Source organism: Toxotes jaculatrix, chromosome 6 (assembly GCF_017976425.1).
Source record: "Toxotes jaculatrix isolate fToxJac2 chromosome 6, fToxJac2.pri, whole genome shotgun sequence".
Classification (NCBI taxonomy): domain Eukaryota; kingdom Metazoa; phylum Chordata; class Actinopteri; family Toxotidae; genus Toxotes; species Toxotes jaculatrix.
In genome coordinates this window covers 4,125,753-4,147,800 of record NC_054399.1, presented here as the reverse complement: position 1 = coordinate 4,147,800, position 22,048 = coordinate 4,125,753, and the positions used below count along the sequence as shown (strand labels likewise).

At 41.0% G+C, this 22,048-nt stretch overlaps 2 protein-coding genes across 3 annotated transcripts; both read left to right on the top strand.

Annotated features, from left to right (window-relative positions):
• The first annotated feature begins 84 nt into the window (after positions 1 to 84).
• impact (impact RWD domain protein) lies at positions 85 to 14,574 on the top strand. Of its 2 annotated transcripts, XM_041040549.1 has the most exons (12): positions 85 to 122; positions 213 to 283; positions 1,352 to 1,480; positions 1,579 to 1,631; positions 1,757 to 1,819; positions 1,978 to 2,063; positions 5,237 to 5,365; positions 5,477 to 5,571; positions 6,263 to 6,336; positions 7,778 to 7,868; positions 12,032 to 12,166; positions 14,280 to 14,574. In XM_041040549.1, exons 2-12 carry the CDS (start codon positions 236 to 238, stop codon positions 14,337 to 14,339), a joined length of 963 nt encoding a protein of 320 aa, XP_040896483.1. In that variant the 5' UTR covers positions 85 to 122; positions 213 to 235; the 3' UTR covers positions 14,340 to 14,574. The 2 variants fall into 2 exon arrangements, with proteins under 2 accessions (XP_040896483.1, XP_040896482.1); XM_041040548.1 differs by lacking the exon at positions 85 to 122 and having other exon boundaries at positions 133 to 283.
• Positions 14,575 to 17,707: 3,133 nt separating this feature from the next.
• On the top strand, positions 17,708 to 21,728 carry LOC121183090 (histamine H3 receptor). The gene is made up of 3 exons (XM_041039942.1): positions 17,708 to 18,224; positions 18,804 to 18,970; positions 20,658 to 21,728. The coding sequence occupies exons 1-3, from the start codon at positions 17,987 to 17,989 to the stop codon at positions 21,513 to 21,515; spliced, it is 1,263 nt and encodes a 420-aa protein (XP_040895876.1). The 5' UTR covers positions 17,708 to 17,986; the 3' UTR covers positions 21,516 to 21,728.
• The last annotated feature ends 320 nt before the right edge of the window (positions 21,729 to 22,048 follow it).

The following is a 22,048-nucleotide window of genomic DNA, read 5'->3' as shown; positions in this document are numbered from 1 at the left end:
TTACTCAAAGTTTGTTGAAATACTTTGTCCCGTGTTGAGCGAAAACGCGACACCCGGAAGATAAAACACACGCACCCAGTCTGCTTTTGCCCTGGAAGCAGTTTTTACCTCCACACACAGAGGTTGGACTTCTACGTGCAGTTCATGTGCTTAAAGTTTGATCTGTTCTGGGTTTTTTTTTTTTCCACTGACTTATTTTCACGTTTCAACAGATGTTTGATGATGAAGTGAACAAATGGCCGACATCATAAATCCGGAGAATGAAGGAGATCTGCAGTCTCAAGTAAGCTGTCTTTGCTTTGACAGCCTCTCTGATGAAGTTAAGACAACCTGGCAAAGCCAAACTGCAGCGGTTGGCAGTTGCACCAGAGGTCAACTGAAGACAGTTGAATAAGGGTTTAAGGTGCAGCTCAGGCATCACTGGCAACAAGTCCAGACAATCTGACAGGTCTGAAATTAATAGAATGAAAAAAAAAAAACCTTTTTGGAATCATAATGATGGTATAATTAAAATGCACATCCATGAGCAACTGTGCACAGACCATAAAAATAAAGAGGAATACACACACGCACACTGCAGGTTGCTCCCAAGGTGCCTAGATTCATTAACACATACGTATTTGTTGTTTGAAACTCTGCAGGTGCTGCACTGTGCACAGAGGCCACACATCAGCACAGTTCACCCAAAACAGTTGCGGGAAAAAAAAAAGACAAAACATGGATACAGATTAACACCATCACAAACAGACATAATTAGACCTGGAGTTTAGTGTGTTACAACAGAGCTTATTTTTACCCTGTGTCTTCCCTCTTGTGCACTGACATTACATTCAGGTCACAGCATCCAATTTTCCAAAAAAAAAAAAAGAAAAAAAGAAAAGGAATACTCCACCATCTTTGTAAAAGCTCAGGAGGTTGTTTAACAACCTGTTCTTGGTATTTCCACAATTGTCAGGGACTCTTCTGACCATCCGGATGGAAAATTACTTCATTTGTTGCGGCTCCATTTCCAAAGCAGGCAGCCTGAAATTTTATTTCTCTTTCCTCATTTTATTTGACAAAAGAATAATATTAACATTCTACTATGTATGAAAATATAAAATGTTATTATGTTACATAGATATAGACAAATATAACTAGTAAGAAAACCTGTAAATTTTTTTTCATACAAACTGAGCACACACATATATGACAAACTGGTAAAATTAGTTAAACACATTACGATAGGTTGATGCTTTCAGTACATCACTGATCCAAATGTTAACTGACATGACTTGATGGAATAATTCATACTTGAGGTCTACAGATTCACACTGATGCTTTTACTTTGATGTGGCTTCCTCCCCTTTAGATTGAAGAGGTCGAAGCTCTGTCTTCCATATATGGCGACGAATGGTGTGTTATAGATGAAGCATCCAGAATATTTTGCATCAAAATATCCAACGACTTAGAGGAGTCGAAACTGACAGCATGTTTGCAGGTAGAGGAAAAAAAAAACAATCTTGCATATCAGTCACACATGTCTGTCCCGGCAATCTGTTTGAAATCCAGTTTATAATTTTTTGTCTTACTGGTCAGATAATCCTCCCGCCTGATTATCCGAGCGCAGCCCCGCCCATCTACCAGATCAAGTAAGTCAATTTGCCTTTGAAATTTAATCTTGAGGTGATCTGTTGAGCTGATAGAACAACATCCCACTCAAAAACCCACTCCTCGTCCTACTCAATAACTCTCTGTTTGTTCTTGGCTTTTGTAGTGCAGCGTGGTTGCGAGGACTTGAGAGGGCCAAATTGGCAAACAGCCTGGAAAACCTCTATGTGTGAGTGCTCCTCATAATTTCTGACTTGACGAGGAGGTACTGTTGAGTGATATTAGCCCCAACAAAAGCCTTTCATGATTGTTTCTAGCGCAGTCTCTGTTTCAGTCTACATCTTTCTGCGAATCCACCCTCATATAGAAATATTTAAATTTCAACAGGGAGCATGCAGGGGAGAGCATCCTCTACCTGTGGGTGGAGAAAATCAGAGAATTCCTGGTGGAGAAATCCCAGAGCACAGAAACAGGTGAGGTGTGAAAAATGAAATTCATGCTTGAGGTCTGCACTTTTATGAGCAATTTATAATGACTTGAAATGACACTTGATAGACACTTATCAGTGCAACAGAGCTTGTCATATAACAGCGAGTGCAGGCACGTTTTTTGCACTCATTAGTTTCAATTGACCATTTGTGAAGCCCCCCTCCCCTTAGTTACTGTTGCTACACCTGTCATGTGCGGTGTGCAATGATAATGGTGACAAACAGACTGCTTGAAATTCATTGTCATTTTTTAAACAGTGGGACTTTGATTTCACGCAGGAGTGAACAAAATCAGGCTTCTCATTTTTAGCCAATAACAAAATGACTGTAGCCCAGCCTGCTAATGTTGATGCTAACACTCCTCTGTTTAAAACTGTCTCTATCTGTTTGCAGTTAATTCACTTTAAAACAAAAACTCTATTAAAGGGTGTTAAAAACCCAAATGATGGATACATAATTATATGATATCACGCTAAAAGACTGAGTCTAATCTACTGGCGAAAAAGTCAGAATCCTCCAGTGTAGAAGACATGGAGATGAAGCCCTTGTCTTATAAAACAGTATTATAAATGATAACGTAATAAAAAAAAAATTCAATTCAATGTCTCATAAAGCTAAAAAATTGTCTCTACATGACCCTTGAATAGTTTGGATGCTCACACAAAGATAGCAATATTTAGGTGGCTCTACTGCCCCTCCTGTGGCCTTGTCTGACGGTGTCCTCCATCTAACTGCTGCTAAGATGCTCCTCCATTAGTGATACAAATATCTGATGTGGTCCAAAGTTGTGGTAAGATGAACACAAAGGCCTGTGGAGGCATTAAAAAAAGCCCCTCTGTGTCTGACTTTGAGTGACTGCACTGAATTAAGATCAGTATCTATGTAATGCCTTCTGTTATCTTGGCAGAATCTTTTGAGGTGTAAAAAGGGTAAAAGATAGCCAAAGTAAAGATTTTCTACAAGTGTCAGTGTGAATCAGGTTTTCTGGAGGGGACTGGTCTGTCCTGCACTATCTATTATCGAGGCAGACGGCCTCCTTTGAGCAACAAGCCTGAAAAATATTAACCGTCCTGCCCCATTGTTGTGTTGCATAAATCGTCTTCTCTCTGCAATTCATGTGGTAATAAGTATGACTGGTCGCAGCACTTTAGCTCAGAGGAGCGGGTTTGACGGCTTATTCCCATTCAAATTACAGGGACACGGTAGAGAGAGGGAGAAAGAGAAGGGGGGAGTGATAAGGCTGAAGATGCACATTTCACTGAAAAGGAAATGAAAAGGGGAGTAAACATGACAGTGAGGACATGAAAAGTAAAGAGAAATAATGGGACTGATGATGAAGTTTGCTTGAATGAGACCGGAGAGAAAAGCAAAGGATGATAAAAAGACATCAGAGAGACCAAATATTTGCTCACCTAAATATGAAGGCCCCCTTACTTCTTTTTTTTTTTTTTTTGGCAGATTGTGTGCTTCTTTCTGCGCGTGTATATGCATCGCTCAGTTTCACATTATTACAGCAAGCGTGTTAGATTTGTAACCGCTTCAACTTTGATCAGGTCATTTTCATTATGGCCGTCTAAGATGTAGCAGGGTGTCTTCTGCTGAATAAAAAAAAACCAAAAAAAAAAACCACCCATTTGGTGTTTATTCAGTCCTGAGCAGTGTCTGCAGGTATTCCTTTCAGGCTGAAAGAAAAGCCCCAGCTTTTACTGTGTTGCCTGAGAGGTATAACCCAGGGCAAAAACAAAAAAGTCTGCAAACCATTCACTGCTGCTCCTTCATCTCACCTCATCACTTCATGTGCAAGGTATAAAACTGAATTCAACTCTGATGAGTGATGGACATTTTCATCAACCCAGATCTTGTCTCATCTGGACTATGGTGGCTGGACAGCAACAGAACAATGTTCAGAGAGTGTTTAGTAAAATAGAAAATTGAAGTATGGCTGTGTCTGAAATGTGTGGCAGTGTAACCACTTTATAGTTCCTGCACAAATTTCACAATGCAACAAAAACATCCTGCTAACTACCCCACAATGCAACGCTCCATATTTTATAGACGTGAAAATTACAGTTGTGCTGTCAGCGGTGACGCAAAATGGTGACAAGTAGCAAGTGTGTGAAATCTCACTCTGCTGCTCGGTTCTGAGTAAACGATTGTGTGTCCGTTATATGGAGAGCAGTGAAGGGGGAGGGATTGATTTCAGACACAGTCAAAACATTTGTGACTCATTTTTTAAAGATTTACATCCTCAGGACAAACAACTGGGGCTCGGGGCTGAGAGCCACAGGAAGGCTGGGAAAGTCGAATAGTACTGAGGCACATTGTTTTTAGTACTTTAACAGGATTTGTTGATAATAACAGAAATATTTACAATATTGCCAGCCTTACCTTTTAACGACTCGAGCCTTGTTACTGGATATTTCTGCATAAATGCCTGAATAATATATCACACGGCTGATATTATCAGCTGGTGCGATATTGGCTTATCACATTACATACTGATGCTGATACATTACATGCTGCAGGAAAATGGGCACACCTGTTTATGATTTTGTGTGACAGATATACACAGTTCATAAACATGCATAGTATCAGCTCATTTATGCTGTGCTCACATGTTGTTTGTTTCCATGACAGCAGAGCACTAATTTCAGCTCACCTGTTGAGCTTTTGAATCTGATCCTGCTGCATTAGCTTACAGTGGAAGTTGGACATTAACAGCATCAGCATCATTAACGTGGCCTGTGTGCGCACTGGCACTTTTCTCCATGGAGGTTACTGTCGTGATTAACAGTCCGACAAAAATAAATTAATAATAATAAATCACACTCTGCTGAGGCAAATTTAAAGGATCTGTCCTAAAAATGATATCAGCAACTTCACTGGTCCCAAAAATCAAGTATTCAGATTCTAGAAATTCGTGTCAAACATTAAGGATTGTCCGTCTTTGTATAAATCGTGGGAGCATTTTGGTGTCAGTGTCAAGGTTATGAAATGGTAATTTGGTAATAATTTGTTCAGTAGATGTCATTTTAATGACAAGCTGCCTGGCCTGGCTGACAACTCTGTGCAGAGCTTTACAGGCACCAGGGTTTGGATAACAAAAAAAACACAACCTTTTCTGTAACAAGACATTTTTTTTACATGACCTGCTTCAGTGGCTCAACCAGAAAAGGTGAACATGACGGCTGAGGAGGAGGTGGATGATGATGATGAAGACATACCTGACTTCAGGACTCTCAAACTGAACACAGAAAATGCACATCTCTTCATGGATCATGCAAACGGTACCACTCACTTTATAAAGAATCTGAATCTGAATTTTGTTGCTCTGGATTCAGTGATCGACATTAAGCGTGACACAGCTCGGGTGTGATGTGTCACATTTTATCATGTAGATGAAGAGGTGCCTCCAATAAAACATGGAAATACCATCACAGACCGACGCAGCACCTTCCAGCCTCACTTAGCCCCGGTGGTGACTCCCAGACAGGTAGAGCACACAAATGACTTGTTTTTTTTTTTTCAATGTTTGTTTGTTTGGTTTTTATCACCAAACAATACAGCAAAAATGACATGGTAAAAAAATACAGCTCCTAAGTAGGACGAAGTCAGTGTCTAAACAGTTGCTTTAGTGAATGGCCGTTGATTTTCACATCAAAGTGAATGATTGGAGAGAAAACCAGCAGCCAGAGATCTGATCGAGTGTGACAAATGGAGACATGTTTAGGTGTGTAATCATCTTGTAAGGGAGCACCAATTTACCAAGACAACTGGAAAAGATTGGAGAGGCGGAGGAGGGAGAGTTTTAAACAAGAAGTTTACTGTTTAAATGTATTTTTAGCCTTTCGAACATTTTTCTATTAAATGATTAAATGATTTTCCCTCACAAACAGTTGACTAATGCTGTTTTGTGCATTAGTCAGCAGCGTCAGACGGCACGCTGACCTCAGAAGTTGTCATCTGCACAGATACAGCATAATTTTCAGACTCACTTGGTTTCGAAATCCACTTCCTCTCCTTCACATTAATCCACTCAGGCTTTCAGTACGAAAGAAGTTTATATATAACACTGTGCTGAGCTATGTCACAGGGTAGAATTCGTGTCAGCAGGTTTCATCGACAGTAAGGATGTACAAGCATGTGAGAGTCATGATGTTCCCCCTATGTGTCATGTGTCACAGGTCAAAATGGTCCTGGAGAAACTGTACGAAAACAAGAAGATTGCCAGTGCCACTCATAATATTTATGCATACAGGTCAGTAATATCAGAGAGGAACATTACATTATATCCATAGAGAGGCAGTGGGGTCCAAAAGTCTGAAATATTTTCACATAAACCTGGAAATAGTCTGAAAGTTAATGGATTCAGAAACATTTAAAAACACAAGACATTATGTAAAATGTAAAATGAAAAAGATTTTTAGATTATTTCTAGGTCAGCTATCAAATTTAAGCAAATATGGGGCTTTGACCGACTTGTACAAAAGGTCTCATTTTCCTTCCATTAAAGCCTGCTCAGATGACACTGGACACACTGGATCTGATCTGTTCGTCAGAGGCTTGTTTAAATTACTCAACTTGCAACCAGTGCTCACCTGTTATAAATAAAGCTGCTAAGTAAGTTTGCAGCAGATCATTGCTCACTAAGTATCGCTGTGATAGCTGGAAAAATGGCATCAGAACGAAGCGAAAGTGCCAGAATCAAATTGTTTTTATAAGCAAAGAGGGGGTTCCTCAGCATCAAATCATGACCACACTGAAGATGGAAGATAGAAAAGCAACTTTATCACAGATAAAGAATCTGCTTAAAAAAAAAAAAGAAAGAATGCATGAGTACGACCAGCCAAGGCACTGTCAAAAGAAGGCTGTCTTGTGGTGGTCTCAGAGGACCAGTAGCCAAGGAGTCCTCCACAGTTCCCTGACCTCAATTCCATTAAACATGCATGGGGGGCATTTGAAGACAGAGAAATCCAACAATTCTGTGACACCACAAGAAGCTCTTTGGCACATTGTCAGATCATGCTGGGAGAATGTGGGTCAGCAGGCTTTGCACAAACCTGGGGAGTCCATGCAGCTCGAGTAGAAGCCGTGATTAAAGCAAAAGGGGGACAAACCAAATACCAAGAGATTCTGAAATTCATGTACATTTTTCAAAGATTCAACTTTTCACTCAAACTGCTAAGCTGACACTGTCATTTGTCTGTCACAAATAGATAGATAGGCGTGTCATGGCTTCATAATGCATATTATGCTAGCACCTGCAGGTTAGTTTTATAGTTTTGTCTCATTAGTGGAGAAAAACACGAGATAAGTAAAGAGATTCAAGGCCTAAATGGCCCATTACTGCAAATAAAGGTTAAAAAAAAGCACCAGAGAAAATGAATTCTTTCTGACAGTACTGTGTATTATTTGAATAGATGTGTGTCTTACTGTGTGTGTGTGTGTGTTTTGTGTTTTCTTATGCATGTCTGCCCGTGTGTGACAGGTTTCTTTAGTGTGGTCTAATGAGGTCGATGCCGAGCGGCTGATGCACTGCCTGGGTGGTCATTACTCACAGGGAGGAGACGATGACATTTAGACCACTTTAAAAAACTTTCCAGTGAAGAGGCTGCCGGTGTCACAGCGTCATTCTCTGACCAAAACGCTTTAATGTTCTCCCGCCTAATGCCAAGCTGTTGCGATTCTGTCTGTTGTAGGATTTTCTGCGAGGACAAGCACAGCTTCCTGCAGGACTGCGAGGACGATGGCGAAACCGCCGCAGGGGGGAGATTGCTCCACTTACTGCAGGTTATCATTTGATTAAGAAAACAAACAGATGACGCGTTTGCCTGCAAACTAAACTGAGTGTTGCACTTGTTACAAAAAACAAACAAACAAACAAAACATGTCAAAGGAACTGATGAATTAATCAAGGCTGAACACGCAAAGCTTTTGCCCAGAATTAATATTACAGCCACATTGTTAAATTTGCTCGCTGCATCCAACTTAATTTGGGCTTTTGCATCCTTAATTGGCATCTGTTCTAAGCTGCCTTGTTCATTTTCACAGTCTGCATAATTTGGCATCTCCTGCGGCTTTTAAACTGGGACTAATGTGAATAAGGAGCTTTCCACTGACTCTGATAATATGCTTAAACCTCATGTTTTCTGTGGTAGCTCCCATCTACATTTCAAGATGTGTTCTTGAAACACAAGGTAATATGTCATATTAAACTATACATTGTGTGAAATAGATCAGTGGTCATAATGATAGAAGAAAAATACAACCAGTGGCGCATACTAATTGTAGATTTTACAACATAAGAGGGGAAATTTACACTTTTTTTTAATATTTACTGGTGCTCCAGAATAACTAAGCTAGTCTTAATGAAGACGCAGGTAACATGAAGGACGTGGTCACTGAAAAGCCAGTAAAACCAGTATTTTATAAAGATTAGTACAATTTACACTCAGCTCACAGTTTTTAGGTCCACCTAGCTAAAACTAATGCAGTCTTATACAACAGTTCTGCAAAAAATCCTTCCTGTTGAATTTTATTGCCTTATACTGAGAGGCATTTCTAATATTTAGTCCACCTCATTTATATCAGTCCAGGTACTAATATTAGTAACACCTAAACAGTGTACGGTTCAACAGCACAACAGTGTAGGGCCCAAAAACTGATTCAAAAAGTTGATTCAACCCCTCTGACTGTTTCCACAAACACTGAACATTATAACCATCGTGAAAGGAGGATTTATTGCAGGTCTTTTGCAGTGAACTGCATTAGTTTTAGCTTGGTGGACCAGTTAAGCTGCCAGCTGAGTGTATGCTGTGTCCAGTTAGTGTGTAGTATGAAACTGGGACACAGCATAAGAAACCACAGCCATGCTAATGTATCTAGGCACAAGGGTGCCAGGAGCTAAATGCTAACGTAACCCTGCAAACATGTTCACAGTGACAATGCTAACATGCTTTTGTTAAGCAGGTATAATGTTTACAAAGTTCACCACCTTAGTTTAACATGTTAGCATGCTAACATTTGCTAATTAGCACTAAACACAAAGCGCAGAAAAAATAATTTCCAATTAATGTTGCGATTGACTAAGTGATTATTTTTACTATCTACTATGGAAGAGTCAAAATTCATTCATTTCATCATATGAAAACATCACCAGAATGTGTAAATTTCCATGCTGTGCCTCTACAGGGAAATCTGGCCCCACAATAGTAATTTCACACAGTTATTAATCTTTTCATTTCACATATAAAAGAGACTCTTGTCAGTGGCTTGTGCTGTCAGATGGCACCATGATTCACACACACACACACACACACACACACACACGCTCGCGCGCACACACACACCCCCGCATCACACTAAAATGTGCAATTGTCCACACACTTTGTCTCCCCGTGCAGTTGAATGAAGGCCAGTGAAAAGCTTGTGACAAAACAAAAAGTTTGCTGTAATCAGAGCTCGGCGGTGACTTGTAGTAGTTTTGTCATACTCATTACGAGAGGGTGCAGAGTCGTGTCAGAGCTTTTCCAGATGAGATTTATGACTCAAGTTAAAGTTCATTCTCGGGATGACGACAGTTGCTTCTTCCACTGTAACCCTTTTAAAGAGATAAATCAGTGTGAAAGTGAAGTGCATTGGATTCTTGGTGTGTGTGTGTGTGTGCGTGTCAGAAACTGTGATCTGCTGCTCTGAATTCAGATGAATCAAGCTGTCTTTGACTAATACAGTGTTCCCTTCCAAAACAGTCAGCCACTTAAAAAACACTCTGCACAGTCTCTAATTTGCTTAAATTATATTAGAGATAAATGAGAAAAAAAGGCTACAAGCTTATGTTCAAACATTCTAAGTACACAATTACATATTTCCAAAGGCTTTTACACTTTTGTAAATCTATTTTTCATGCTTCTTCTTGGAGAGACCTCAGTACCAGGAATCATTTTTAGCCTTGTGCATATGTCAGGACTCTTCACATTAAAGCTGCCCTGATACATATTTTTTAGATTAACAGTAGATTAGGTGATTGTGTGTAATGTGGAAAGTGATGCCTGTATTGATGAACCCACGGCTGGTGAGAGAATTATCACCAACTCTGCAGGTGTCCTCAGCTGTTCGCAGCACTGTAGTGTCTTTCAGCTTCTTGTTTTGGTTTTGAGGCTTGCAAGAGACTTGTCACTGTTTTGGCTCACTCTTACAGCAGACAGAAACAGCGACTAGGTGGTGAAAACAGTGGAGAACTTAGCAACTGAAGAGCCGGATATTTCACCCATGAGTTGGTAGAGACCAAAAACAGAGTTAAAAGAGAGTGAATGTTGCATTTACATTTGTCAGAAGGCCAGAGACATGACTCCAAATGAATGCTAATGTTGTTCTGAGTCTGTTGGATGTGTAAAAATGAAACAGTTTGCCAACACAGCCAAATCAACTGCACAAAGTGATGATATGTCACTATTGTGTTTACAGTTTGTTGCATTGCCCTCAAGTGGCCAAACAATAAATTGCAGGTTTAAATCCACACAACCAGTAAACCCAGTCAAAACATTAGCCAATACAGATAAGTGCAAACTTCCTTTCATAGATGCTTTTGTTAAACACGTGGACATAAGAGCAGATTAAACTACTATCAGGTCACTTTCTGCCGCTGATTCACCTACTGTAACTGGACTGATAGCATCAGGTCCACTGTCTCTTCCTACTGAGCAACACACTGATTAATCTTCCACTTGTGACACTCTCAGCATACTGAGCAATTTCCATGAAGAGACCTCTCCACAAGGCTTTCTTCCCATTTCCTGATTTAGATTTCTGCTTTGTGCCAGTGAACGTGGAAGTGTGCTGTGATGAATAACGAAGGATCTGATTAATAGTGTCAGCAGCCAGATGTGGAAGAGTCCTCTCAAATGACAGATTGCACTCGTGTGTGTGAGTGTGTGGGGAAATGCAGAGCCAAATTATCCTTTTAATGTTAAAGGGCCAGTGTGTAGGATTTAGGACAATCTGTTGGCAGAAATGGAATATAATATTCATAATTATGTTTTCATTAGTGTTTAATCACCTGCAACTAAGAATCATTGTGTTTTTGTTAGCTTAGCCTGTCATATCTACATAGGGAGTTGGTCATCTTCCACAGGTAACAGGATTTTTGAGATGTTGCATGGAGTTGCTGTTGTAGGTCAAGGAATGGGCTCAGGGCTTAAGTTAGCTGCTTGTTAAAAAATGTTCTGCAAATGTTGACTCCTGTTTTGACTGCTCGGTTTGCTGTTCCCCATTAGAGCTGAAGGTAACTGAAGAGTTGGGTGATAATTATCTGTGGGTTCATTACAAGGAACGACCCCTTTCACCTACATGTAGTCATTTGATCCTGTGTTAATTTGGTGATTAAAAAAAAAAACAATATCTTGCACACCTCAAAGTCTCAGTGACAGGTTTATGGGATCAAAAAAAAATACTCTCTTAACTTGTGATCCACTGTTAGTATAAAAAATATAAATTAGAGAAGCTTTCATCGTTTTTACGCTATTGTTTAATGTACTTTTTAAGGTGACCTATTTTTAACATGTCTTTTATTGGTTTGAGGACTATATTTTTATGTTTGAACCCTGGAACCCTCCGGTTTGTTGTGTAAATCTAAGCTAAACATGTCCTGCAGCTATATATTGAACACACGGAGATGAAAGAGAAAGTCAATTTTCTCATCAAGCTCTGTGGGAAACGGCAAACTAGGGAAATATCCCCAAATTTTGGGGTGTCAGGCCAACAGCATTAGACAGCTGAGCCTGGAAGAGACATAATGAAAATTCATCTACTGTATCACATCTGGTGTGAAATATCTGGCTGCTTGAAAATGGCTGCCAGGGAATGGTGTTTTGTCACAATTTATTGTTTTTGTCTCTCTCCTCCCTCTCTCAAATTCACACTCATTTCACACGAACCATGTCTTTCTGTCACCACAGATTCTGGACGTGCGTAATGTCATGGTGGTCGTGTCTCGATGGTATGGAGGTATTTTGTTGGGTCCTGACCGCTTCAAACACATCAACAACTGTGCAAGAAATATTCTGGTGGAGGAGGGATACACTGCGTCCTCGGTGAGACACTCTCTGGGCATCTCACATACTGCTCTGTCATCTTCCTCTGACACATCATCAGTCAAATTTGAGACTTTGCTGTCGGTTTTCTGACGTTGGAAACCACCTGGTATCTTGTCATTTTATTGACTTACATCCTAATGCTCCTCCAATTATCTGAAAGTAAAAGACAGTGGGGTTTTTTTTCTTGCCTCTCTGACAACCAAAGCAGAGTAAGAAAGCCAGAGTTACTTCAACAGTGTCAGACAGTATATAGTTACAGGTTACAGTGAGACATGCAGCGTGTCTGTTTGCCTCGCATTGTGTTTTCACAGTAACTACACAGTAGCTGTCATATTAGGAATATTGGTACATTTGAAGTGTCTGGTTGTCACATGTTCAGGAGATCAAACACTTTCTCTTCGCTTTCAGCAGCCTGAAGTTAGGTCCAGTCTGCTTTGAAGTTGTCTTTGTGTTCTGCGAAGTTATTCCATTGATAACATGATTGACCTTAAAGCTGCGGCTGCCAAACATAGATTAAAGGTTCTGGAAACCTACTCTTAAAAGTATCGTACTTCAAAACCCCATCAACTCACTGTAAAAATCCACACTTGATTTCATTCCCATTCTGACAGCAAAAGCTCATGGAATTATTCAGAAACAAACAGGTTGGTTTTGGTTGGCCTAAACTGACTGAAGCCTGTCTACAGCTTTTTGATTGATGGGTATGATTGATGGGGCAGTGCCATCATTCAGGCCTGATAAATTTCTGCAGCTGATGCGATCAATGAAAAAGTTTTTTTTCAGTGACCTTAAAATGGCAGACTGGATCTCTGTGTGGTGCTCCTGAGCAGATTAAAAAGTTGAAATAACACAGTGACGTGATGTCGAAAGGTTACGCTGAGATCAGCCAGACTTCGCGGCAATCCACTCAATAACTGTTGAGCTATAACACCAATGTCCACCTGTTAGTGGCAATAGAGGTTAAGCCAGGAGATCACCAAAGTCACAGGGATTAATCGTCAAGGAACCAAAGACATTTTCTGTGCCTTTATTGATAAAATTAAAGAGATGGGAGAAAATAAAGAGATCTGAAAACACGCAACCAGATACAAACCAGGGATGTTGCAGTTCATGGTCGCTGCTTTAAACTCTTGGCTGCCAGAGCCTGCCCAGTCCATCCTATTGTTGATGGACTGCCCAACACTTTGTCATTGCCATCGCTAAAGTAATGCTGCTAACCAAGACTCTTGGAAAGAGGAAGTATTTACAGGGAAACAAAATAAGACCCAGAATTGACCCTTGTGATATACAAATTTTTGTCTATGGAGAAAAGTTGCTGCTGGAAACATTGGAAACTTTCTATTGTCCTATCTATTATATTAAAAACTGTACAGTGCTTCTCAGCAATTTACCGTATTCCTGTATTTTCAAGATAAAGGGTAAATAAGAAACAAGATAATAATTCTGTGGAAGAGTGAGTGGAGGCAGTGTTGCCATAGGTCAATGCAAAAGTAGATAAAATCTCTGAATACTTGTATTGGATTCAGGAGGAAAATGGACTAAGAAAACAGGAGCTGAACAACCAGTTTTACACAAGAGGAAAGGTTTAAAAGAGGAAAGGTTGCTGCCCGCTGTTCTGCAGCATATGATTTGCTTAATAGACTCCAAACAAAATGGAGAGGAACATTTTTTCAGTGCTGATAAAGGGCACAAACCGTATGAGTTATGAAGGGGCTGAATAAATATTTCTTTTAACGTTTTAATATTTCAGCCTGCTGTATGTTAGAGAATTATCATTTATGCATGCATTTTGTCCAGACAAGCTGTTAAAGTGTCTGTGAATTAGCAGCCCATATTGTCATAATTCAATAATTCAAAGAGGAAGTTGATTAGGTGTACTTAACAATGCAGCCTTTGATGCAATTGCTGGAATACCTTACAACAGTATGGTGTGTGCCAGTATACAATACACTGTAAATTGCAGATTTCAGTTAGACAGGAAAGCACAACAGGAGTGTTTATGACCGCTCAAATATGTACGGAAATAACTGTGGCACCGTTAAGCGCAGTGCTAATGTAATAGATAATTACGAACCCGTTCGTTTTCTAATCCTTTCCTCATGTTTTACAGGATGAAGCCACCAGATCAGGAGCGAAGACCAAGAGGCCAAAAAGCAAGAAAACAAAATGAACTTCAAGAGAAGAAAAAGGACTTTTACTCAAACGCAGCTGTACAGTTTCTGCTGTTTAATTCAGTGAAAATGTTCCTTTTAGCGGATTCAGATGCGTCATAATGGAGACGAACAGTGATTTCTTGCGGTTACAAATAATTTATTCAAAATAAACTAAGGAAAAAAAAAATTGTAGGAATTTTGAATTGTTATTTCAGATGGTTGCTTGATATTCATTAAAACAATCAAACCATGGAGATTTGTCCAGAAACTGTGACCTTGACTTAAGCAGAATGCAGACTATCTTCATATCCATCAACAACTTATTACAAAACAGCATAATCATCACACACTTGAATGAATGTTTTAGCTCAGGAGGAGACAGATGATTGATATTTTTGCCATCCATTTTAAACTCTAACACTCCATTATGTCTTGATGCCGATACAAACCCTGCTCTTGTAAGTGTTAAAGCTGAATCTGCATCTGAATGAAATTCAAACACAATTCATGCAGCGTTTCTGAGAAATATGATCTGACATCGCAGCTCAACATCATGATGTTCTGTGAGTTTAACTCAGACAAACACTCTCATGCGCTCACTCACAGAATTCACATGCCCATTTTTCCCACAGCATTTATCACTTGAAGCCTGCTAAATATTCAACTTTTCACAGTTTTCCCTCAGAGCATTTACCTCACATCGGCTCCTGTGGGGTTCTGCCTCACCTCTCGGTTTTTTGGTGTCACTCGATCCCTGGAAAGACACGATCTGCATGTTAACCACTCTAGGGTTGGCTTAAGCAGCAGAGGATGGCTTTCTAAAAATATCCAGGGCTCATCTGTGCACTTGGCAGTTTGGTTTCTTCTGCTACAACACAGCTATTGTGATGTAAAAAAAAAACCAACAAAAACCTGTTGATTTTATCTGTGTTCGGTATCTTGAGGGAATGGAAACTGAGAGCATGATCCAAGAAGGACATTTTATCTGAATGCTAACGCAATAAGCTGAGATTCCTGCAATTTCCTACATGTCTGTGTACAAAGCTGCCTGCTCATTTCAGCCATTGAGTGTAATTACAGCTAATTCTCTCAGCAGAGAGTTGTTTCTCCCTGAAAAGCTGTCAACACACTGAACCCATCGTCTCAACCCTTAATCATATCTTTAGAGGCTTGTGAAGAACTCGTACAGCTAAATTCATACTCCAGGCTGCGGAGAACAGTTAGTCCACTGAGGAGATTTCAGATCTCATTCATACAGTTGTTCCTGCTGCTGATTGTGATAACGCACCTTGGGAGAACGAAGTTAGACTTTGGATTAGGTTTGGATTATTAGTCAGACTGAAGAGCAAGCACTAAAGGCAGCTGCAGGTCAAACAGACTCGAATAACTCTGTCAAAATAAAATTAAAAAAAATAAAAAACCAATCTGAGGTCATTCTAGCCAACAGGATCTAGCTAGCTGACAGTGTGTGGTAGCCTGTGATTTCACTGTCATGGAAAGTGACACTGTGAAAGAAAATGTGACACGAAATAAACGTGTCAGCAGGGAATGGACTATTTTGAAAAAACGTATTTGAAAATAAAGACTATGATGAAATAAAAATTCTCACTTTTTTCATGAACTAAATTCTTATAAAAAAATTAAATATAACACTCTGCTGCAAGCAACATGTAATCATCAGGATCAGGAGGCTGACAGACCCTGATGTTTAGCTGAAATTAAACTGACTTTTCATATTGCAGCGACCATTATGGTGTTATGGTTACTGTCTTTTTTTTAAGAAAATACCTCATCTTTTGATGGGGTACTTGGGATTCTAGGCTAAAGAATCTGGACTAATACAATCTTGAAGAAAATCAAAAAACAAAGGGATCAGATGAAGGCTGTCCCTCATGTCCTCGACTTTATCAAGTGGACTTGTCAGGAACTATGACTTCTGACTCACTTGACTAAATCGCTGAACTTGATGCTTGGTGTAAATATCTATGTGCTGATGATGACCGGCTCTGTGGAGACACCCTGCTGCCTGCAGCTCAAGTCATTTCATCTCAATCTGCTTCAAGCGTCTGGACCACTTCAGCTTTTGATTGCAGACTTAAACCTTTGATCAGATGCTGCGCGGACAAAGAAACAAAACGTCAAGTGCGCAGAAATCACCCCGGTGAAGACCGGAACTTGTCCGGATTTTGACACAAATCTTTGTCTCAGAAAACACAGAACCGCAGAACATTTTAAATATAATTTACTGCGTTTTGTGCGGCTTTCACCGCTGCCTCCATCCACTGCCCACTTACAGTTACAGCAGCACACAAAAAACAGCAGCCGCTTACTGACGGAGCTGCTCTGTCCATGCAACGTCGGACATTTTAAACAGAAAAATTAGACGAAATAAAATTGTAGCCTAGTATTTCCACAATAAACGGACTCTGAGAGCACGGAACACACCGCAGCAGCGTCCCTAACATTAGCTGCTCCGGTCCTCTGTCTGTATCAGCAGCGACCAGAAATCGGCAATGAAGTCATAAGCTAGCGGCAAAATATGCTAATACATGCTAATTAGCGCAAACATCCAGGTAAAATAGTGAGAAATTTACTTACCGAAAAACCTGCAACACAGACTCCTTCGACGGTCGGTTAGTACAGTCCACACTACAACAAGCCATACTGTCACAAAAACCTATCCAAACATTGGCAAACAAACACGGACACTGCAGCCCCTGTTAACCGCTGCGGGTAGCCGGAGGCCTCTGGATGTAGCCGCCTAGCCCAGCCGATGCTTTAGCAAAGAGCTAACTGCCAGTTCCTGTCTATGGGCTGTCACTCAACGTAACCACGCCCTAATTTAAATGTAAGAATTTTTAGCCTAAATAACACTAAAACGGTTGTGGTACAAAAAACGTCCCCCCCAACACAGTGTTCACTGAGGTGGAAACTATCAACAGAGACCAAAAACAAAAAATGTACCAGGCCGTAAATGTTTTTGTGTGAATTGGTTTTGTGTGAATTGATGAATAACGGGCACATTGTTATTGGCTTAAAAAGGAGGAGCACAACCATATACATATTTCAGCTGTGTTTTCCTTTTTGGCTGCTTTTTAAGCCATATATTAGCTTTGAATATCATATGTTCTGTTGGGTATGGTGCTGAGAAAACAGTCATTGTAATTTAACAGCTTGTAAACAGCTTTTTGAATGCATAGCTTTAAAAAAAAAAAAAAAAAAAAAAGCTGACATCCTTCGCGCTTATCCAAGACGTTGCAGTGCGAGGTTTATTTTGAAAATACGACCGGATATACCTCTTATTTTTTCACTCTAGCAGTCTTGACACCTGTGACAAAAGCAACTGTGAGCTCCGCGGAGCCCGCACATCCAGCAGGCAGCACTATCAATAAACCAGCTGACCAGAGAGAAGCGAGAGCACCCAAAAGGAATACAGTTATTATTACCTATTAAAAAACTCCAGCTTGTGTGTCTCTGTATCACAGACCTAATCTAGAAAAAAAAGGAGATTTGGAAAAGTGTTTTCATTTAATCACATGTCCTCAGTCATGATTGACTCCTTGGTAAAGTGGAGCGAAGGTCTTGGGCGCGCAGCTGGACTTGTTCCTTGTCTCTGTGCGGGAAAATAAAAAAGGTCTACGATGATTTTGGCTTTAAATTAACAATGGGCGCTCATATTCTGGAGTCCAACTCCAGCGGCAACTTGACTCCTGCGGTGTCTGAGGCTGGGACTGTCCTCCCGGGCTACCTGGTGGTGATCCTATCGGTCCTTATGGTGACTCTGGTTGTCGTAGTGGTGGCCGGGAACGCGCTGGTCATCATGGCTTTTATTGTGGATAAAACCCTGAGGAATCAAAGCAACTACTTCTTTCTGAACCTTGCTATATCTGATTTCCTCGTGGGTGAGTTGGTGCATCTTTTATCTTCTTCTTTGTGTCTCCTCTGCCACTTCGCTCAAATCCTATTGTTCCTGCTCCTGCTTCCTATGAATGAAAAAAAAAACCAAAAACAACAAAACACTAAAATGCTTATTGTGCACGCCCCAAATACATTATAATTTTCCTACAATATAATTATAGTGAGTCACTATTGTGTCCAGTATCTTGTTCATGGGGACCTTATGTCCTTTCTGCTTCATTCACGTGTTTTATTCCCTTGGAGTGTGGCGTGTATTTGCAGGATCCCTCTATTTTATTTTTTTCACACGCCTCTTACTGTGCTGCTCTTATCTGCAGCATTAGACAAATTATAGCCTTCTCTTGAATGAAACAACCAATGCAGGCTGCTTTTGTTTCTAAAATGTCTGTCATTTACTCGCTGCAGGGGCTCTGTGTAAGTAACATGCAGTAGCCAGGTAATTTTTTTGTCACATCTAATAGAGCTGACATCCAGACTGTCTGGAGAGGTGTGATTGTTAATACTGTATTTGTTCTGGGACTGAATCATCACGCAGTGTGTGTGCGTGTGTGTCTCGTTTCCAGGTGCATTCTGCATCCCGGTGTACATCCCTTACAACCTGACAGGCCGGTGGATGCTTGGTAAAGGTCTCTGCAAGGTGTGGCTGGTCATGGACTACCTGCTCTGCACCGCCTCAGTCTTCAACATTGTCCTCATTAGTTATGACCGCTTCCTGTCAGTCACAAGGGCTGTAAGTACAGGCTGTGGAGGTGCTCATTATCTCACACACACACACACACACATACATGTAACGGACATAACTACCACAGTCAATTCTAAAATGTGTCATTTCCAGGAGCAGTTTCCTCTGCAGAGGAACATTACTTACATTCACAGCTTTATTCCAGTCCAGTATTCCAGTCCAGAGTCCAGTCAAGACAGAACTCGAACTGCCTGGTTAATCTGGTCAGTATAAATGGTCATTGCACACAGTAGCAGTCAACTCTGCAGTCTATACAGATAAATATAATTCAGTTAAAGGGACACTGCTTCATCTGACACATTAATTGTACTTGAGGTGTACGGCTCAGGCTGTGTCCGAAATCACTCCCTGTTTACTACGTAGTCCACTACTTTCAAGTGTTACGAATTCTGGGAGTGTATCCCCTCTATAGTGCCCTCAAAACTTCCACAGCCGACCAGAAAAAGTGGTGGACACATGCACTATCTTCTTCTAACTATTTGACCAAAATTACCAAAATTTCAAATCAACAGCTGATAGAGATGACGCAAAACAATGACAGTTAGTAAGAGTCCGAAATTACAACTGATTGCTCACTACTGAGTAAACTGCTGAGTGTCTGTTATATGAGGAGTAGTGAATGAGTGAAGAAGGAGGTGATTTCAGACACAGCCTCAGTCTGTGACAACAGCTGTGTAATGTCTCTGTGGCTCGGGAGAAGCTTTTCAAAGGCTGTGTCCAAAATTCCTCCCCGTTATTGCACCACATTTACCCTCCACCATTTTGTTTGTGTGTCCGAACCCTGAGCGTGTGACTGTAGCCACTATATGGTGCCCTGAAAAATTCCACAGTCAAATGAAAAAAGTGGTGTCCACGGTATGTACTGTACTGCCCCCCTGTCTGCTGACAATCCCACAATGCAATGCTCCACATTTTCTAGATGATTTCTGTAAAAATAAAAAGCTGTAAAATTATTTTTGACCAGTAATGAGCAGGCTTTCTGTAATCTAAAATGGAAATGGGGATTGCTGTGCCTTTGTAATGAGCACTCGAGATTGGGGGCCAGAAGCAGTTATTAGCATCATGAAGTGGCTCTATTTCATTATTTATCGACTCAAAAAGTGGATTTTTTTTTTAAGGTGGCGCTTTAACCACAGTCACATTAGCAGCATCCGTGTCTCACACTGACATAACCAGCTGCTGCAAACGCGGTGAGACGCGGTGATTGTTTCAGGCAAATAAAAGATGAAAAACTACAACACGGAAAGAAGGAGAGAGTGGTATATAGAGGAACCCTGCTAAATGACAAAGGTTAGACTGAGAAGAGGTGAAATGAAAATGGAGCAAGCGAGAAGAGAACGAGCGACGGGTGATGATGAGGGAGGAGTGGATCGGGAGAAACCAGATGTCTCTTTCACACTCTTATGTTACATCAATGAATGTGGCTCTCAGCTCAAACATATATAAGAGCCTCATGAGTGGGTTTTACTTACAGCATCTCTCTGCTGCTCTGAGGCAGCACAATACAAACCGGGCTTCATTTGAACAAGACACTCGGAGCAGAAGCAAGTGCATTTGTCAGGCGGTTAGTCCTGTGTGTGAGCAGCTGTGGCTGTTTGAGATGAAACAGAGAGTGTTATTGTTATGTTCACGGTTTATCACTGGGAGTCACACTTGTGCCTCTCTTTTGGCACAGGTTAAATACAGAGCACAAAGAAACATGACCCGCCAAGCTGTGTTTAAGATGGTGGCGGTGTGGGTGTTGGCCTTCCTCCTCTACGGCCCTGCCATCATCTTCTGGGAGGCAATCGTCGGCCAGAGCGTCGTCCCAGCCCACGAGTGCTACGCTGAGTTTTATTTCACCTGGTACTTTCTGCTCAGCGCCTCTACTTTCGAGTTCTTCACCCCGTTTGTGTCGGTGGCCTTCTTCAACCTCAGCATTTACCTGAACATCCATCGCAGGAACAAGAACGGGGGTGCCTGTGCCGAGGACGACACCAAGACTCAGAGGAACAGTAAGCGGCACAGAGACAGAGGAGCCTGGTCTGTGTTTTTTGTCAAAACTCGGAAGGTGTCATCCAGCGAGCCCACTGCTATCTCTGCAGTTATCGAGGACGACGACATCCTGTCACCCTCCTCCAGCGGGGACCCAACTACCAGTCAGATATTCATGCAGAGGGAGAAGTTCTCTCCTAACAGAAAAAACTCCAGGTTATTTCAGCACACGGCCTCTTGCATGGCTCCTGGCCACAGGACACAGGCATCACGCCTTTCCCGAGACAAAAAGATTGCCAAATCTTTGGCCATTATTGTCTGCATTTTTGGGATTTGCTGGGCTCCTTACACTCTACTAATGATCATCCGTGCCACTTGTAGCGGTGAGTGTGTGGCAAACCACTGGTACGAGATCACTTTCTGGCTTCTGTGGCTGAACTCTGCCATCAACCCGTTCTTGTATCCTCTGTGTCACAGCAGCTTTCGAAGGGCTTTCTCAAGGATACTGTGTCCAAAAAGACAATCAGTGCAGCCTCAGATTGAGGCTCAGTCGTGTTAGATGAACTCAATTACACTTTCATGCTCGACGAATGCAGTAACTGTTGTTGGTCAAACACTGTAAAAACTGATATTCTGTTTTTCCAGAAAACAAATGTGGAGTCTTCAAAGTTCAGAGCGCCTGAAAAGGAGAGAATAACCTGTATTTGTTTACTGACTACTGAGTGTACTTTTATCGCAGTGATGTTTTATATCATTTCACCAGAAAAGCAGGCGAGGGGCGGGGTAAGTCAGCAGTTACCTGCTAACACTGAACCTGGCCTTCATTTTAAAAAGGCATTCCTGGTGATGTTCAAAATGTACAGCACTATAACATGAGAGCAGCATTAAAACTTTTGTACAATAATATCTATGCCAAGCTAGATGGTTGTAAGTGCAGTATTTATTCAAAGACTTGCCTGGTTTATACCAGACAAACTACTACTTGACTTCTTTGTATCCTAGCTATGAATGTGTGTTGGTGTAAGTAGCCAGTGAAAGAATATGGCTGCAGGCTTTGTAACTGTACATTATTGGTAAAAATTTAAAACACAG

Bases quoted from the DNA above. Each gene is read 5' to 3' on its own strand.
- impact (XM_041040549.1), top strand. From the start codon at position 236: ATGGCCGACATCATAAATCCGGAGAATGAAGGAGATCTGCAGTCTCAA. The intron at 5,366-5,476 runs GTACCACTCACT...TTTATCATGTAG, and splicing joins CTTCATGGATCATGCAAACG to ATGAAGAGGTGCCTCCAATA. The intron at 7,869-12,031 runs GTTATCATTTGA...CTGTCACCACAG, and splicing joins GATTGCTCCACTTACTGCAG to ATTCTGGACGTGCGTAATGT.
- LOC121183090 (XM_041039942.1), top strand. From the start codon at position 17,987: ATGGGCGCTCATATTCTGGAGTCCAACTCCAGCGGCAACTTGACTCCT. The intron at 18,225-18,803 runs GTGAGTTGGTGC...TCTCGTTTCCAG, and splicing joins TATATCTGATTTCCTCGTGG to GTGCATTCTGCATCCCGGTG. The intron at 18,971-20,657 runs GTAAGTACAGGC...CTTTTGGCACAG, and splicing joins TCCTGTCAGTCACAAGGGCT to GTTAAATACAGAGCACAAAG.